Here is a 19,339-nt window from a genome sequence, read left to right as displayed (position 1 = left end):
GCTGGTTTTAAATGTTCTTTTTATTTTTTTTTTTTCCTTTGTAGAAGTTTCTACTCAAAGTACATTTTACTGTTTTTCCTCTGTGAAAACAACTAACGTGCATGGATTCCAGGGATCTATTGTTTGGCCAGAGCGACTCTCCCCCAGCCCTGCCCATCACAGTCCCCCTCTCGGGCAGTCCTCCTGCATCGGCTGTGCCGGCGCGGCCGCCCCAGCCACGGTCGCACTCTGCCGAGGAATTCCACCTGGCAGAGCAGCCCCGGCAGCCCCTGTGTGAGCTGCAGCCCCTGGGAGGGCCCAGTGCACCCATGGTGAGTGTGTCTGCAGACAGGGCTGGGGTTGTGCTACAGATGAGGGAGCTCTTTGAAGAACTCTCTTATGTGGTAGTTTATTTTAGTAACAACTGATTCAGACCTTATCTCTAGCAACAAGGTGGAACTTTTCAGTGGTACAGTTATGCTCCAGTTGCCCTTCTTCAGATAGGCAAATCCTGTCTGCAGCCATTACTAATTTTAAACTGATGTCTTCTGTCAGTATCGAGCCTGGATGCTGCAGTGTTACAATCTTGTATTTCTACTGCTGCTGTTTTCTCTATATTCCCTGGATAAATCTGCGTGTTTTGGAGGGAATCAGAACATTAGGAGTAAGCTAAGTCATTATCTAAGTCATTATGTCTCACCTTTCCCCCAACCCTCAATGCATTTTCTTAAAATGTTGCTTCGTAATTTGTAACATCTATTTGTGAAAAGGTAACTCTCTCACCCAGAGTCCTTTGTAATTATGTTCTATCTAAATATACCATAAGGAGTTATTCAAGTTTTTCATAATCCCAGGTGATTTAATTTGTATTGTTTTTTTTAAACCCTGGAGCTTTTCTTCTCTTTGCTTTTGCAAGTGATGCTGCCCATAGAGGTCAATTTCTTAAAAGTAAAGGTCACATTTTTTATGTTGCTATTAGTTCTGCTAGGCCATGAATGGAATTACAGCAAATCCAACTATGAATGGCTTTCAGGTGTTTGATAGCTTTAATAAGAGAGTTGTCAGTTTTAAATAAATATGTCATTCATTGTAGAATCAGGTAAAGCACTGGGGTTTTTTTCTGCCTTTAATTAAAGGCCTATTTTAAAAGGGGAAAGTCATTTTAAGAAATTGACAATAAAGAGACAGCTTTCTTATTATGTAAAGTCAAGTAAATATACAGGCCTTAACTCTAAGCAAAATATTTCCTGTTCTGGTAATAATCAAACCCAGTCATGCTGCGTGATCACCATACAAACTAGAGCCATTCATGCTTCTGTGTGACTGCCTTACAGATGATTGTTGCCAGCCAGTCAGAAAATGGACAGGTGCTGCATGTCATTCCTTCTGCCCAGCCAGGAGTGACCCAAGTGATTATTCCTCCAGGTCAGCTTCTGGATGTGACCAGCACACAGGGTGAGTTTAACCTGTGGGATCTTGAGGGTTTGTGCTCCTGTGACTAAGCTCATCCTCCATGGTCTTTTTTAATCACCTTGTTTCTTTTCCTTAGTTTTAAGACAAAATACACCCTGAATCTGCTTCTGATTGTGAATCTGGTGCCTCATACACCACATTTTCTGTTGGGCAAAAGCATAATGAAAGCTAATGAGAGCTATTATGCCCCTTTCTGAAGGGTATGTGATGGGTAGATTGACATATCAAGCACAGAGTTGTTTCTTGCCTTATTTACATTTAATAAGGATATTTGTACTGTCAACTGTACTATCAGCTTCAAATTTTCAGTATTTGTTTACTTCATTGTTAATGAAGCAGTTAATTCCTGTAGTGCAGACAGGCCAGATAGAGGTGTGATGATGATGAGTCTTCTGTGAAGCCAGGAAATAATCATTTAGGTAGTAATTCAGTTCCCAGTCAAGGAAAATAAGATGTAGCTTTCCATTCATTGAAATGTGTTAGTTGTCACATTTTAAGTATATGCTGAGATACACAACTAGAAGTGCAAATTTTAAGGTTTTCTCTAGAAAATAGACATACTGAAATCTGAAAGCATTTATTATTTATCTGCAGTCCTTGCTGGATGGCAAAACAGTTTACACTAGGTTGCATTCGCAGAGTGAGAATGAGGTGGTCACATTTTGTTAAACTCTCAAATGTTCTTTAAACTGGTTTTTCATTCTCTCTATAAAGTTTTCAAGATTTGAGCACTGGTTAAGTGTTCTTGTGGAATGATAGCTCAGAATAAGAATAGAGTCCTGGTGCTGGGTGGATAGAAGAAAGATTTGGGATTCAAGTTCTAGCTCTTTTCACTTAGGGTTGCAATATGTTTTCCTGACTTTGCATTGAAAGACTTGTTCCTACCCTAATGCTCAACCTTCCCTTCCTCTCCAGCTTTTGAAGGGGTAAAACAAGGTTTGGTTACAGCAGAGTCTTACATTACTTTAAAGATGACTGGGAGCCTTTAGTTACAAAATAATTGCTGCTACTCTTTGTAAGCACTAAGTTGAAATACTAAATAGTAGTTTTGCATTTCCATTTTTCATTCAACATGAGGCTCAGTGTCATAGTACTTGAATACTTGTTCTACAGTAGTGCTACAGGTGTCGTTTGTGGGGGATTTTTTTGTTTGTTTTGTTTTTTTTAGAGACTGACTGTGTAAAAGACCTTGTAGTGATTTGGTCTTTTTTAGATAGCTGGAGAGACTTGTCAGCAGTTTACTGTGGAGGTGAAAGAGAAAGGAGGGTGGCCTGTCAGCTCCTGAGTTTCACTTGTCTGCACATGGTGGTAATGCATGGAATGGTGCAGACTTCAGAGTAGCCTGCAGTGTCTTGAGGGCATAACTCTGTAGGAGGAGCCAATGCTTTGAGCCAGAGTGCTGTTAATCCAAGTGCACACTTAGGAATCTTCTTATGGAGCTTTGTGTGGATCCATTTCTGTACTGTGTCAATAGCTTACCACTCTCTCTGGATGAGGGAAAGAAGCTTTCATAACTGAAGGGCAAAAATCCCTCATCTAAAGACACCTCGTGTGTTTATGTTGAGACCAAAATATTGAATGTCTGCTTTCACAGTTTTCCATTATATTTTTGTTTAAGTGTACACACAGGCTTTAATCTAAGAGCAATTTTTGGCTTGTGGATTGCTCCCTGTTACCAAGAAAGGCTAAAACATTTGTTCTAACAGCATGTCAGATTCAATTACAAGAGGCCTGTTTTTCTTGTTTAAGTGTTCTTTTCTAAGTACAAAGCAATATCATTACTTCATTTTTTCTTGTTTTAAAAGCAACCAGTATGTGACTTGCAGCTGAACAAAATACTTGTGTAATCCTATATGGATTCCTGGAAGCAGAGTAATTTGCAAGTTGTTCTGATAATTTGCCTTGTTGTGGAATGATTCATAAGCAGTAGCACAATTACCGAAGTCCTTAAATATAAGCAGCTTTATCAAGTGTATCTTCATATGTGTGCCAGGAGTTTGAGCACTGATTTACAACTATTAGATTAATTTATCATCTATAAAACTTCTTTCCTATGTCAAAAAGCTTGTTTTAACAACACACAAAGTTTAATGATAGCTTGTTTTTCCCCATTCTACATTCAGTTATTAACCAGGAAGCTGCTTTTTTTTTTTTGTAAAGATATTTTGGAAGAGAAGTGTGGTGATGGGAACCTGCAGACTGTGTTGGTGGCTTCTATAGCAGACAGTGCAAGCAGTTACATTCTACATCCACAGACATCTCTCACCGTATCGAAAAAACCAGCCACCAGGTAGGTCAGGAGTTGAACAATAAAGGGATGAAGAATCACTTTGACCCACTGTTAGCACTGCCGTTTTTTCTTGCAGTTTGTTTTTGCAATGGTTATCACAAAATTATCATGGAAAAGAAGTTATGAACCCACAGTGTACTGAATGTTTGGAGGACTTGAATGTAGAAACCAGTGGTGTTTCAAATACTTTTATTCACAGTAAATGATTTTAACAATGAAATAGAATATGAAAATGAAAACCACAGGTTTTTAAGGCATGTTGATACAATATCCATAGTTTGATCATATTCTCTAGGGTTGCACATAATACACTAATTTGATATTCCCTGTAGTTTAGGCTAAGTTGTTGCTTTTCTGAATGTCTGTATAGACTTCTATTTTTTTTTTTTTCAGGCTAGCGGAAGATTCTTTTCCCATCCCTCTTCAGCCACTGCCACTAAATACGCCTGCATGGGCACGCCGTCTCAGGAACTTTGAGGTGGGCCACAAAGAATTCTGACTTAATGTTTCATCATCTAGCTCTGAGACAGTGTTCCTATTCCTTGAAAGGAATAATTCATAGCTGTAGAAGTGCTCAAGCTTCTTGGTATATAGCACTGGTAATGCTAGCACAGTTAAACACATAAAATGCTGTGAAATCCCTTTCTATTTTGAGAATTTTAGAGTAACTGACTTCTGAATTTAGAAGAAGTGCTGCTGAAAACCTGATACCTTGTAGCACTCTGAAGAGCCATTGTGTGCCATGTGTTTGCTGTTGAGCAACAGTGCAAACTTTGCTGACTTCTGCAACTGTTTGTGTGGTTTATGTTATCACATAGAAATCAAAATCCATGTGCTTGGCCAGTGTCAAGCCTGAGACTTAATGCACCCTAATATCAATATTTCACTAAGGATTCCTATTTTAGATATTATTGCTGATTTTTATTTTTTGTCCCAGCAAATTAGGTTACTTGTGTTTGTTTCCTCTTTTGTTAAAAAATGCCCTGTATTTATGTTCTGTGGCGGCTTTTGACTTAAACAGAACTCTTCCTTTTTTGCATCTTGTTAAATGTTTGCAGAACTGTCCTGATGACTAGAATGCTATCAGCAGCTAGAATGCATCGTAAGTCCTGTAACAGGAAGGGAGGAGAGACAGGAAGTTTCTTGAGAGATCAGCTACCCCTTCCTCCTGCTGCCAGACTCTTTCTGACAGATGTTTATTTTACTTTCTCTTAATACTTTTTAAAAGTAAAGCTTATACTCTGTAGCTGCCTAATCTTTTTAGATATCTACCTTTTTTTTTTCCATTGGCTTGGCCACTGATAACTAGAAGTTGCAGTTTGAGGGACCTAGAAATTGAATTTCTTCCTATATGTGTTTAGAAACAATTTTAAAATTAAATATATTAATCTATTCCTTTTGCGTTCTGCCATTTATTTAATACAAGTGGTACCATCCACTCTTATGTAAAAATAAATGTTCAGAAGTCAGAAAATTATTAACATGAATTCTTCCATGGTGGAGATACCATTGTTATAGAATCAGTGGTTTAATTCAGTTGGCCAGTTAGTTCATAAAGTTCAGTGTGTTTTTAGCACTATGTGGTACATTCTTTCCTGTCTTGACATCCATGTGGCTCATCTGAATCATTTATTATTGGTATCCTATTATCAGAAGACTTAGGATCTGCTTTGTCTATCTATTATAAGAAATTTCACCTACTGTGTTTAAAATTCACAGGGACATTTATAGAAAGGTTCTTATTTTTAAAGAAAAGGAAATAGACATTATTTCTATTTCCTTTTTAATTTTAAACATTTTAATATGTTCTGAGGACACAAACATCCTCTGCTGTTCAGCAGAACTGTTTCTTGTATACGATAATCCTCTCTGATCCACCAGAGAGTGCTGGGATGTATTGTGCCTTTTTTTGGGCACAGACTAGAGACACTGGGATTTTGAGGTGTCAATTATCTTTCAGGTGTCAAAATGTTTTGTTACTAGTAACAGAATTGAAGGATCCTACTGAAATTTGGAAATCCAGTTTGGAGAGATGCTGGTAAATATGTCAGCTCACAACTCCACTCTTTCAGTAGTCTGCCAGAACTGAAACAAGCTTAAGCCAGTGTTGCGGTCTCTGTGGCTCTCACAAGATGTCAGCAGGTGAAGCCACTGCACTCCAAAGGCCAGTGACTCCTTTGGCAGTTGGTACTGTGGGCAAACACAGAGCAGTAAAAGCTGGCTGCCTTGAAATGTTCAGCTTACACTTGCTGTGGGCAAACACAGAGCAGTAAAAGCTGGCTGCCTTGAAATGTTCAGCTTACACTTGCTGTGTCTGGACTGCAAAATGCCTCTGGAACCCTGCTGCTGTGAGTTTCCTCAAGGAAAACTGCAGTCTTAGTGTGTTTACTTTAGAGTAAGCTTTTTTGTACTTTGCTGAGGCAAGGCCAGGGGAGAAAGAAGGAATCACTCAATTTTTTTGGCTTGAACCTTGGAGTTAAAGGGCTGAAGAGTATGTGATTACTTCAAGGTAATTACATTGTTACAGAGTGAATTTAAACTGTTCCTTTCAACAACTTATGTTTAGTTTTCAGTGGTCTGATCAGAATACATTTTCTGCATGTATCAGCCCACTGAAATAAAATGTAATTTAAAGCTGCATTAATTAATTATACAAAATTATTTGTCTGAAGAAGGTAGCCTTGTTTGTTCATTTTTTCTCTACTTGTGAAGCCTGTAGAAAGCAAGGATCTTACATGCTTTATGGTTTTCTTCTTGTCCTCCTCTTCCCCTTCCACCAGTTTAGGGAAAATGATCTGACTTGTGCAAAAGTAAAGCCAGAATAGGAGAAAGTGCCTTAACTGTTTTTGCTACTTTTCTGGCACAACGGTTTTGTCAGTCTTCTCATCTCTCTAGAATAAGTTCAATACCAAGGTATAAGGTATGGGAAAAAAACCCAGCTGATTTTGCAGTATTTGCTGTGTGCAGTGGTGCTGTAAGCTCTCTCCTGAAAGGCAACATCCCAGACTTCTGGAAAGAAAGAAATTCTAGTACTTCTCAGGCTACTTTTCTTCTCCTGGATTTTTCAGATCAAGTTTTGTTCAGAAGTATTATTTATAGCTTCTAGTTAAACAATTTCCAATGTCTCTTGCACCCAGAGCCAGGTGAATGCAGACCTGGTTAGCTGCTGCAGCAGTGCCTGCAGAGCAGTGAGCTCTGAGGTGTGAACAGTTCGTGTCTCAGTGACTCGCACCCAGTGCACACACCAGCTACGTGTCTGGCCTTGCACTAGCAGCAGCATCACAAGATCTTCATTGGTTCACTGTTGACTTTAGGTCTTGCTAAACACAGACATTTTGTTTTTCTTAGATGAGTATGAGGCAGGTTTTAAGTAGTTGTTGCTATGGTACCTGTGTGATAATCTTGGACAGATTCTTTTGCTGCCAGTATTATTTAAACATCTGGCTGTTCTGTCACTGAAGGTGGCAAAACAAATCTTATCAGACCTTAGTACTCATTCACCATGTGTTTGTCCCACAGATACACTTTAAGACTGAGCTGGCAAACTACTCTGGCTGTAACAGCTACTTGGCCAGCCTGACCCTCAGCTGCATATGAACAGAAGGAAATGTTATATTCTCAGCTTGGATGAAAAGTTCTTGTCTGATACCGTAATTTTGTTGTTTGCTGGCTGGCCTTTGCAGACCAGCACCAAACCACGTGTGATGGAACTGAGCAGTTGGATAACTACTGAATAGTTGGAGTAGCAACTACTGAGTAGCTGGATAACTTCTTTGAGTCAGGTTAGATGCAGTTTTTGTGGAGTTGCCCAGACACTAGCAGAGTTCATTGAAACCATCATCATTTTGCACATGGCAAATCTGGTATAGTATGTTTCTGTGTAATGCTGAGAATCAAGAGTGCCTCGAAGGTTGGGAGGGATGTTGTGTGAGACATTCAGTTCAAAGTTTGTGCACCAAGTAGCCGAGACAGTTACTGGTGGTATGGGCAGTTGCATTCTGCTCCAGCTCAGTGCAGTGTGTGTTACAGTAGATGCGGAGATCCTCTATGGCAGTCAAGTGAAAAACTTCATCTAATACTAATTTGTCTAGTGAGTGACCTCAACTGATGTGTGTGTTTGGGGTAAACCAGTGAAGTTGTCCTCTGGAAATCAGAGTTGACAGTGACTGTAACCTTTCCAGGGGTTCTTGGTGTTCTTAGGGTTTTGGATGGCTGACAACTCCTCACTTCAGTGGGGACTGCTCTTCTGTTAGATCCCATGATAAATCTCTTTATGAGGATACTGCTGTGGGGACAAAAAACATGTAATGCCAAAAATCTGGGCATATGTTCTCACTTGCCAGAGTCCCTGACTGCTTTCGTTTTCTTGTGTAGTGTTCAGCAGTCAGATGGGTGAATAATCCTATTATTTCCCATCCTTTCCACGCAGAGAATTGGGGACTCGTACCGCGGCTATTGTGTGAGCGAGGCAGAGTTAGAGAGCGTTCTCACGCTACACAAGCAGCAGACACAGAGTGTGTGGGGGACGCGCCAGTCTCCAAGCCCAGCCAAACCCGCCACACGGTTGATGTGGAAATCTCAGTATGTCCCATATGATGGGATCCCCTTTGTCAATGCAGGTAACTAACTTTTATTTTAATAACTACTTTCCACATTGCAACATCAGCTCCCAGCTGGCTGCAAAGAAGAATCTTTATGTTGTTCCTTAGTTCTGATAAGGTCAAGACGCAAACATAAAAAAAGGAGCAGCTTGCGCACTGCTGTGAGAGCCTGAAGGAGCTTGTTTATTTTTTTATGTTTTGCCATGATTATTTCCCTTTGTCCTTTATAGATTAGCTAATACCATTTGATGGGGCTTCTTGTGATGAGGTCTTTAGGGGGAGGTCCCATCTCCTCTATTAGGACCTGTAAGTTCTCATAAGGGTAAGACCTTGTTCAATTATTCTTGCCTAACTTGAAGATCTTTAGAAGAGTTTACTCCACAGGAGTCAATAAACTATTTAAGTTGCAAACATTAAAGTAATAAATAAATTCAAACAGACCTCAGCAGAGAGACTTTTGGCATTTGGAGTTCTTTATGAAATGTTCATGCAGACTTTGCAGGTTGGTAATTGTATATTTAGCTCATGCAGTACATATATGAAATTACAAAGAGTTTAATTTGGATATAAAATGAACGGGCTTTACTTGCTGCATACAGAAAATGAGTGAGAGGAATGTAGGTTATATTTGGGGTTTTTAATTCTTTTTTTTCCTGAGAGTTACTTAAAAAGGGAAATGTTAGCACCAGTTTTAAAGCTTCAGCCATAAACTGTGAGATAAAAGAAAACTAAGAATAAAATTAAAGGAACTTACCCCTTTTTATTCCCAACATATATATGAGACCATATGCATGTTTCATCCAAATCATTTGGTATCTCATGGAAACACATTATGTTGCTGTTATAATACTTCAAATGTTTTTGGGCATATCACTTGTGGCATAGGCAGCTCCTTGCCTGCATACTTGAATACATGAACTGTAAATAAAAGATAACTAAGTGTGATGTAGAAGAAATTTGGAAGATGTTCCTTTCTTGACCACTTTAATGCTTTGCTTGTCAATCCCTTTTGTTAGAGGTCTGACTGGAAGAAATCACTTAATTCAAATTTGGAGAAAAGCAGTATTTGTTTGAGCCTGTTTGGTTTGTGTGGGTGTGCTGTGCTGAAGCCGCTATTTAGCAGTTAAAATTTCTTAACTGCAAGGCTGAGCTTTTATGGAACAGCATGGTCTGAAATGTTGATTTAAGCAAGAAGCTGGAAATGTCTGCTGACCTTGTCTCGTGGTTGACCCCAGCTGGAAATCACCACAGAGCTGCTCACTCATTTCCCCGGTGGGATGGGGAGAGAATCGGGAAGGTAAAAGTGAGAAAACTCATGGGCTGAGATAGGAACGGTTTAAAAGGTAAAGGACAATCCACACACACACACAAAGTAAAGTAAGAAATTCTTTCACAACTTCCCATCCCCAGGACAGCAGGACACCATCATTTGTACTGGTTACTTGGGAAGACAGACGCTCTGACTTTTGAATGTCCCCCACCTTCCTCCTGCTTCCCTTGGCTCTATATGCTGCACATGCTGCCATATGACACGGAATATGACTTCGGTCATTTTGGGTCAGCTGTCCCAGCTGTGTCCTGTCCCAATTCCTTGTCTCCCTCAGCCTCCTCATTGGTGGGGTGGGGTGAGAGGCAGAAAAGGCCTTGACTCTGTGTAAGCCCTGCTCTGCAGTAACTAAACATCCCTGTGTTATCAGCACCGTTTCCAGCACAAATCCAAAACACAGCTTCACACTGACTACTGTGAAGAAAGTTAACTCTATCCCATCCAAAACCATCACACCTTTGATTTCAGCTGTGGATATTCTCTGTTGTTTTGAGGGTTCTGCATCTTATGTTTATTACCAGTATTGTGCTCCTTTGGTAGCTTGCAAGACTTCTCATCTTGTAAAGTACTGGTGCTCACCAGGGCAAAGTCCAGTATTTTGCCCTCACATATGTTGAGGAGTGCTGTGAGGTGTAATAAGTTTAAGAAATGGTTTAAAGTGCTCTGTGTTCTTACGTGCTGGGAGAGAAGCATTTGCATTGTATTTGCTTGCTATACCTGAGAGTTCTGCCTTCTGAATAGTCTTATGGCAAACAGAAAGAACTCTCATCTCTTCTGTAGTTGTATTTTAGTGTAATGAATTAAATGATTGCTTGAACAGAGTGCATTACTTTCTGCTTCCAGGAAGCAGAGCCATTGTAATGGAGTGCCAGTATGGGCCAAGGAGGAAAGGATTTCAGCCCAAAAAAGCTGGTGAGCAGGAAAGCACCTCTAGCCAGCTGTACAAAGCTACTTGTCCAGCAAGGTAAGAATTATATATAAAGCTGTAAGAGTGACTGAGCATCCTAAGAAAGAATTCTTGCTGTGAGCCATGGCAAAGCACTGGTTTGGGGTGGTAGCTGATATTCACAGTAGCTCTTATGCTTTATCTCCTTTGATAACTTTAGGTTGATACTCATTTAGAGGTAAGGAGGAAATGCTGTCCTGTCTGACTGAATAAGGCTGAAATTTGATAGATTCCCTGAATGCAAAGTAGCGGTACATCACTCTGTGAAATACAAGTGGGATTCGTTATCTACCTGAGCATTCACAAGTTATCGTGGTGTCCTTTAGTATTTCTGCTTCTAAAACTTTATCTTATTTGTTGTTTCTTCTTCAGGCTTTTGATTGCACTGATACCAGTCAATCATCCTAGTTTAGCATATGTCCTGTGTGCTGAAGGAGTTAAAATTGTTCCTATTCACTGGGGATTTTCTCCTTTAACACTAATGGTTTTTTTCCCTCACTTTTGAGCATTCTCCTGGGTGCTTGTTCAGTTTTTACTGAGCTAAAAGTGTATTTGATGATAGTTGCAGCTAGGTATGTGCTCAGTTCTGCATAGCTGAGTGAACAGCAGCCTGTTTGCAATTGGTGTTTTGCTTTTACTATACTGAGGGACGAGGGCTTTTTCTGAGGAGTAAAATCACTCTGGCTGAGTGGCTTGCAGACCAGAACAGAAGTGTGTCTGCCTGCATCCATATCTATTAATGTATCCTTAGGAATTTTACAGTTCTTTTAGAGACTCCATAGACCTGACATCACTCTGCTTGAACTTTTCCTATATTTATGCCTGATATGAAGTAAGTGGGATTTTTGCCTTTCCCTTCCCAAGGACAAAGTATACTGATGGAGAACTTTTTTTATTCCTCCTTGGAAGGATCTATATTAAAAAGGTTCAAAAGTTTCCAGAATACAGGGTTCCTACTGACCCTAAAATTGACAAGAAAATCATAAGAATGGAGCAGGAGAAAGCATTCAACATGCTGAAGAAGAACTTGATAGATGCTGGTGGTGTCCTCAGGTGAAACTTCCACTTTTTTCTTTATTTTCACAAATGAAGCAGAAAAAGAGCAGTATTTTACTTGGTCTTTTTTTTTTTTTTTTTTTACTTAGTCACTTATTAATAGTAAAAATAATCCACAATGTCAGTAAGACTTCTGTAGCACTGAAGCATGAATTTGGTAAATGTGTTAAGCACTAAGCTATGGAACTTCAGCAGGTGTTTCCATGCAGGGTATTGATAGAAATAATTGTATTGTTTTGGGGTTGATCTAGTTCATTTTGCATTGAAAGGTGTGAGAAGGCCCTGAGTTCTGAAAGATATCTTCTTGCTCAGGGCCTATAAAAACTTGTCACGCTGACTAGTTGTTGCTAGTTCTCAGACTGTTCCCTCAGGACAGTAATTTATTGCCTTTGTTTGAGAATTGTGTGTATAAACTCTGTCCTTCTTGCCAGGTGGTATGTACAGTTACCTACTCAGCAAGCCCACCAATATCATGAAATGGAAACTTCCTGCCTCCCTGCTTCACCGTCCCATCATTCCATGTCTTCTCCTGAGGAGGAGGAGGAAGTCATTAGAGATGAGAACAGTACTCTGCCTTCTCGACTTCACCCTCAAGTGGCAGACAAGATCCGAGAACTGGTGTCTCAGGGAGTAGAGCAGGTCTATGCAGTGAGGAAGCAGCTAAGGTACAGAACTGTCTGCAGTGCTCTCAGTCTATAACGCTATATCTACTTTTGTATTTGATTAATTTGGTTTGCAGCTAAAGCACAGCTAAAGGGCAGTGCTGGTGCATTACGAAATCTAATTCCCAGATGTCATAAGTCTGTTTTTCCCAGCTGTTGCTGTCTTTTCATATCATTGTAGATAGCCACTAAGAGCTGCTGTACTCTTTAAAGTTACTTGAATAAATGCTAAAGTTACTTAATAAACTTCCAAATTCTGTAGCTGATTCACAAAGAACTGGCACAGTAGATCATTGAGCTTACTTTTGTCTTGTCATTGCAACAAGGGGAGGGAGAAGGTAGCAGTGTCTCTTAACAGCACGAAATAGTGGAATATATTTAAGTATGGTAATAAATGTCCTTTAACATATGACAGAAAGTATGTGGAAAGAGAATTGTTCACACCTGATGAAGTGCCAGAAAGACATAACCTGTCCTTCTTCCCCACTGTGAATGACATCAAGAACCACATTCATGAAGTGCAGAAGTCCCTAAGGAATAGAGAGATGGTGTATAATTCAGAAAGTATCCCAGCAACGGTATGTTGGCCTTTGTGTATCTTTTTGATTTTTGGAGTTAAATACTGGAAATCTTAATTTTTACCACTTAGCTGTATTTCATCCAAAATTTTATGTGACTTTATATTTGCAGCAGCAATATTTTCAGTGGAATCTGTGGCTGAGTAAGACTGGATTAAATGTGAATAAACCTTCTGACCTTATTCAGTATTTATGCTTTCAGCATTAGATTGCTGTTAGTTGGTTGGCAAATAACCATATTAGCACTTCTGGATATCCTAGAACTGGAAGCCATTGGTGTAGAAAAACTGACATGTGGCATAAAATTCTTTTAATGGCTTTGTCATTGTCTATGTTTTGAAGAAGTTACTACTACTTTTCAGTAGCTGAAAAAATGAGGATGAAGTGTATCTCAGGTGCCATCTTAATTAGGACTTAATAAATATTTTGAATGTTTACATAGTAATAAATGCACTTTATAGCAAGTGCAGTGAGGTTGGAGTTAAATCTTCCAAACTCAGTAACTCTTAAGTCTTGTTCCTTAATTTTTTCCCATGTATTGAGTAATAAAGGGTACACAGTGATCCTAATTTTCCCAGTTATGAGACTAACTTCTAGGAAATGGCTGATTTAAAATTAGCTTTGAAAACAGTACTGTTAAATCATGCTATGTCATCAGTCTTTTCCCTCTCCCTACACTAGTGTAGCCCAGGTGAGTGAGTGTGTTTGTTAGTTAGCCAAATGATTTGACTGTTTTCTATTTTAAAGTCATTTAACTGTTATGAGCAGATAAAGCAGATAATCTTCCTGATACACAGTGCATGTTTAAAAATCTTTTACAGTACTTTTTTTTTTTTGTGAATCAAGAGGTCCTAAAATGCATAATCATAAAAAAAAGTAAAAAACATGTAGTTTTAGACACTGTTTCCTTGTCAGTCCTGTATCGAGCCTCTGTTCCCGTAGACAAGCTTGCACCATTTCTGAGAACTGAGTCCTTTTTCCTTTCAGCTGCAATGGACCACAGACAGTGGGAATGTCCTCACAGAAACAGTGACTGTTGCGTTTGCCTCACCACCTTCAGATGGTAGGACTGAATGTATAACCTGTGTCTCCAAATGTGTTTTATTAGCTATGTCACAGAAGTTCATTTTCCCTCCTGGGAGGTTGCTGTCATGTCCTGTCACTCAGGTGAACTTAAGAATGATTATTTTGCTATAACTATTTCATTGTTTTTTTTGGTTTTTTTTTTGTGTTTGACTCCATGTGTAGAAAAAAAATGCATAGTTGTGATGTTGTTGGCAGAAGTATTAAAAGTATCAATTTGGTTTTTATTTAGCGTCTTTAAGCAAACAAAAATTTTAAAGGGATGGTTGTCTGGAAAGAGTGTTTTATGTTGGATGAAGGTGCTAATAATACCTCTTTAGAGAGAATTAAGTTACTACTGAACAGATATGTCTGTCAGGGGACACAATACTAGGACCCATCAGGGCACTTGAATTTCCAGGTGGTTTGTGCTTCACATGTCTTTAAATGTCTTGCTGAAAGGGACTTCAATGCACATTGAGACTCCTGCTTCTCAAAAGTCATTGTCCTGATGAGTTCCAGTGCTAGGATCAGGCACTGAAGAACAAGCACTGTATTTCAGTTGTTGGAATTAAAAGCAATCTTTTCCACTTTTCCTTGATGCTTAGAACAGAAATAGAAACACGGGTGTTAAATGGCAGCAGAGCTGAAAGATGTATTTCTTCAGTTCTTTGTGATGTAACTACTTCATTAATGTGGCACCCAAGTATCATCTCTTCCCAGTGATTGTTGGGCTTCCTAATCTGTTGCAAAACTAGAGTATAGATATGGTAGATTTCTCTATCAGCTTACTTCTATGCATTCTTGGTTGAAGGACTGTTTTTTTGTAGATGTTACGCTGTTTTTTCTTCATTGAAACTGGGTTCCTATTACTCTTATTTCAATTTCAAAACATGTACTAAGACAAAATAGAGGTGTTTGTAACTAGATCTACTTGCTACCCATGTAGTTAGAATTACACATAGGCTAAGATGTTCTTTTGGATTATGGTGGCTGGTAATAAATTTAAGTATGATTATTCTGCCCTTCCCACCCTTGTTTCAAGAATATTTTGTCTAATGTGACACCAGAAGAACTTTTCCTCGTGTTTGTACATGCTTTCCCTATCCTCTGTGTAATAGGTTTGATGTGAAATTCATCAGAACTATCCCTGGCTTTTAGCAGGGACATGACTGAAGTGAGGTTGAAGAGCCTAATTGTGTGCACATGTTCAGATCATGCTGCAGACTTTGCAGATGTTTTTTATCTCAGTAGCAGAGCCAGCTGGTTTCCCCATTTAACTCAAAAATGGTGGTGGGTACATTTTGTTCTAGACAGCTGATAGAGAAGCTTACAGAGACCAAAGGGGCACTGGCCACAGTTGTCAAGGTCAGGATTTACTTGTGTCAACAGTTATCCTGTGGTTCTTGCCTGAAAAAGTCCTGGTGTGTTTGTGTCCCTTTCCCCTTAGGTCAGGGAATAACATGGGCCAATTTCTTATTTGTTGTAGCAAGAAATATAAACCCTCAGAGGTTCGGCTCACTGCATGGGTTCTCCTCAACGACATGGTGAACCTAATTTCTGTGAATCAGTTCCATGTACACCAGTGCATTTACTGTTTCAAAAAGGCAAAGTTTGGGCTCTGTTTCATTTGGGATTTTTAAACTTATTTTGGCTGTTGCTGCAGTGGTTTAATTTGAACTGAATAGCATTATGTATGCTTGGTACTTTTAGGGAAGAATTCTAATGTTTACAACTGTGAAAGTAGAAGAGGTTAGTTTTTAGATTCAACTTGAACAGTGTCCCTCTTTTTTAAGGAAGTCTTGTTTTTTAGGAAAAAAAATTAATTTGCAATGTGAACAGACTTACTGTGCTTAAGCTTGCATGCCTGTCGTTCCCCCCCTCACACAGCCCCCCAAATAATCAGGCTAGCTCAGAGATTAGAGGCTGTGAGGGGAGGAATATCAGGAGATGGCAAAGATTTCTAAAAGAGGCTCTTACCCTGAGATAAGTTGGTTCAGCTCTCTTTATTCTGTGTTGTCCATGGGAGAGCGGGGCAAAAGAGAACGAACAGGAAATGTCAGGGGTCTATATAGACTTTGGACAGGGTGGGCTTTCCTGGCTTTCCGCCAGCCCTGTTGGGGCAGGAAGGAGGATCCAGGGTTATCTTGATCAGAGTCACAGGGTCCCGGGGAAGGGGAAACAATGCCCATGAGCTCACTGTAACACCTGCCTGTGTTAATATTGGCATTACTGTGCTTTTGTGGAGAGACACAGGATAGTTGTGCCTTCAAGAGCTCAACAGCTGTGGTAGAGGTCATCAAGGATGACTTTTGTAGGAACTGTATGCATATTTGTTTTAATTTCAACATATATGTTTTAATATACATATTTGTTTTAATTTCAACTTGTGCCAAATGGAGACAACTGTACATTTAGGAAATTAGGCAGTAACAGAACTTGTTTGTGCAGAATGCCTTATCTCCATGTGATACATCTTTCTTTGTAGCAAGTAGAGGAGAAGTTGAACTATTACCTTTTTTCCTGGGGGTGTTGCTGTAGAATACAACACAGGGAGAGAACAGCTGTCTCTTTCTGCATGTGAACATTCACATATGCATATGCGATCTCTGTATAATATTCAAAAGAGTCTAAATATTTGAAGTACTTGTGTTCAAGATGATTTATAGGTTTGTATGTCTTTTCCAGTCAGTTGCAATAGTTAAGAGTCTGCAGATTATTACATATGTTGAAAAATGTACCTCCACTCAGATTGCTGGAAAATTTTCCTATGATTTTGTGGTAGAAAATGTTTTGCAATTGACCAGTCTCAATTTTTTTGCATTCACCAGACTAATCTGCATTCATAGGGCAAGTTCTTCTATTACCTCCATAACAGTGGAACTGAGAAATAAGAAGCTGCGCGGTGTCTGTGTCTGCATAAAGCTTAACCAAAATGTTCTGGGTGGCTCAAACAGGAAATGGAATGATCTCATGAGAAGTTTTCTTGCAGAAATTGTTATAAGCAAATCTCAATTTTTGCCAAACTTCAGGAGATGAAGTCCAACAGTCTTGCATTAAATAAGAATTTTGAGTATATTATGTAATCTGTAGGCTGAAAGACCTCCAGATAAATGGACTTTGGATGATATTGCATAGAAGTTATGCTGATTTTGCAAAGATGGGAAGGGAGTGGTGAGACACAGAAAATTTCCTCTGTAGATTTTATTTTGAAAGACAGCCCTTTCTTTTGATACATGTGTGTTTTTAAGCCCTTACTCAGGTATAGATATTGTCAAATTATTTGCTGCTTTGCTAGAAACGTTTCAGCTTTTATTTTCTAACTACATATTCGAAGCATAGTGTAGGGTGAAATTCAAGAACAGATTTATTTTGGTGCCTCTGGTTTTTGCTCTGTACAGATACATACAAACTTCCTGCAGTTTTGTCTTTTTGTCATACCTAGTCTTATTATTTATCTCCAAGTTCTGCAAAGAGAACAGCATATATGTATGTATCTATGTGTCTTCTGTATATCTGTATTGAGATTGAAGGGAGTTTGGTTCACAGGGGAGGATTTTATTAAACGGGAAGAAGAGATTTGACATAACTGTCTGCTTCTTTACTTTGATACCATAGGGAGCTCAGGAGTGGAGTCAGTCATCACCAAAGCAGAATCCAACCAGAGTGGGGAGTCCTTGATACCAGAAACAGCTCAGCTCATGTCTTCATTCTCTTCACTTCAGCCCAAGATATTTGCACAACTTCAGGTACAGTCAAATCATTTACAGAACATCAAACATGAAGTGCTGAAGGCAAGCTGAGAACAGCAAGTTCCCTCTCAGCTGATCCCTAACATAGCTGGGTAACACTGGGACTTCGAAGTAGCTGTCAGCTCCTACTCTGGTTGTTCTTGCATGTCACATTTAGCTGTGGCGCAGGGAATCCCACGGCATTTTGAAGTTAGAGTCTCTTGTGAAGGCAAAACCAAGAGGATAAAAGCAGTGGGTTTCTACCTCAAACCAAGTACCTGTTCATTTGCCCCATGGTCCAGTCATTTCATAATGAAAATTCTGCAAAACTGCAGGGAGATAAGGCAGTCTTGTTTATTCCTTTTAAATCCTTCTCCAGCCGCTTAAGAAAATACCTTAAAATCCTGAAACTGCTCCTAGCTCATAGCTGTAAACTTGCAGGTTGAAAGGCTGAAGAGGGAGGGATAAGAATGTCATGCTAAAAGAGCTTCTTCTAAAGCTTATCTCCCTTTGAAGCTGGCTCTCTTATCCCTCTTCCTTAACTTCTTTGAAAATCTGCCTTCATATTTCCTGAACCCCAACAAAATGCATGATCTTTTCCTTAGAAATACAATCTGTAGTAAGATTCTGTTCTACTTGCTGTTTCTTCTCTTCCTGAGGGCAGCCTGACTCTATCTCACATAATTTTATTTAAAGCAGTGTACTTAGCTTGTAGTACCCACCTCTTGTGGGAACTGGCAGTACTGGGGAATGATCTGAAACTGAATATCAATCCAAAATTAGAACTTTATGGTCATAAGCAATCTTCTAAATGCTGCTGGATTCCATTGTCCTAATTGTTTTCAAGTACATTTTGAGCCTAGAGTTGCTGGAATTGAGTGTTCAGAAGAGTTAATGAGTAGGAAGTCAAAAGCAGCCTAGACAATACATGCTGTTAAATGCAAACTCCTTCTGCTGTAAATGCTGCTATGTTGGTACTTCTGCCTTCTCTTTCACAGGGATTACAGCTGCAGTCAGCATTTACCTCAACAAACGGATCAGCAGCCCTGTTAGCTGTAAATAACCATTCCCCTTCCAGCCCTGCAGGTCTCCTGGATTCCCTGGGGGGTGCAATAGGCAGCCATTCTCTAGCATTGAGTCAGGGGCACAGTCTGCAAGCAGGTGCTGGCCTAACACAGGACAGTGCTGCTGTGCCTGCTTTTGGGGCTCTGCCTGCCTCTGATCAGAGTCTGGTTGCCATGGGCCAGCTGGTGCCAGCTGAAGGGGTGGATGACTCCAGGGGCCTGGAAGGAGGAATGCATCAGATTCTCTTGGGGGATGTGCAGACTATTCCAGTACGGATTGTGGACAGCCAGCCAGCACTTTGTAAGTTGCAGTTTTCTCAATAATACATACTAATAAATATTAGGATAGAGAAAATAAAGTGGATTTTGTTCTGTGTGTCTTGAAGAAAGGAGACAAATGTGTTGATAGTGGGGAACTCCAAGACAGACTTCTTTCAGACAATTTTAATCAGTTTTTTTATTTTTCCATGGGAAAGAGGAAATACGTTTTGTTGTGAATGTGATTTTAGATCTCCAAACATTTTTTTTATAAATTGGTTTAAATATTGTTACTCAAGGGGAGCCTTGCTG

The 19,339-nt window shown here is 39.6% G+C and overlaps 1 protein-coding gene across 22 annotated transcripts in view; it reads left to right on the top strand.

The window, feature by feature from the left end:
* The window catches only part of CARF (calcium responsive transcription factor), a 30,886-nt gene that overhangs the window by 1,587 nt on the left and 9,960 nt on the right, over window positions 1-19,339 (top strand). For 18 of the 22 annotated variants that reach the window (XM_072932371.1, XM_072932369.1, XM_072932362.1 and 15 more), the window contains exons 2-13: window positions 45-311; window positions 1,314-1,434; window positions 3,613-3,742; window positions 4,136-4,220; window positions 8,172-8,361; window positions 10,514-10,634; window positions 11,481-11,669; window positions 12,104-12,337; window positions 12,750-12,912; window positions 13,900-13,975; window positions 17,593-17,723; window positions 18,704-19,070. In XM_072932371.1, the coding sequence (XP_072788472.1) occupies window positions 102-311; window positions 1,314-1,434; window positions 3,613-3,742; window positions 4,136-4,220; window positions 8,172-8,361; window positions 10,514-10,634; window positions 11,481-11,669; window positions 12,104-12,337; window positions 12,750-12,912; window positions 13,900-13,975; window positions 17,593-17,723; window positions 18,704-19,070 (2,017 nt within the window). In that variant the 5' untranslated portion in view covers window positions 45-101. Of the gene's footprint in view, window positions 1-44; window positions 312-1,313; window positions 1,435-3,612; window positions 3,743-4,135; window positions 4,221-8,171; window positions 8,362-10,513; window positions 10,635-11,480; window positions 11,670-12,103; window positions 12,338-12,749; window positions 12,913-13,899; window positions 13,976-17,592; window positions 17,724-18,703; window positions 19,071-19,339 lie in introns of those variants that run through there. The other 4 variants (XM_072932372.1, XM_072932373.1, XM_072932374.1 and 1 more) reach the window with 4 other exon arrangements.

This window comes from Taeniopygia guttata, chromosome 7, assembly GCF_048771995.1.
Source record: "Taeniopygia guttata chromosome 7, bTaeGut7.mat, whole genome shotgun sequence".
NCBI classification, from domain to species: domain Eukaryota; kingdom Metazoa; phylum Chordata; class Aves; order Passeriformes; family Estrildidae; genus Taeniopygia; species Taeniopygia guttata.
Note: the sequence above shows the minus strand (reverse complement) of the source record. Positions and strands in the feature narration are given on the sequence as shown.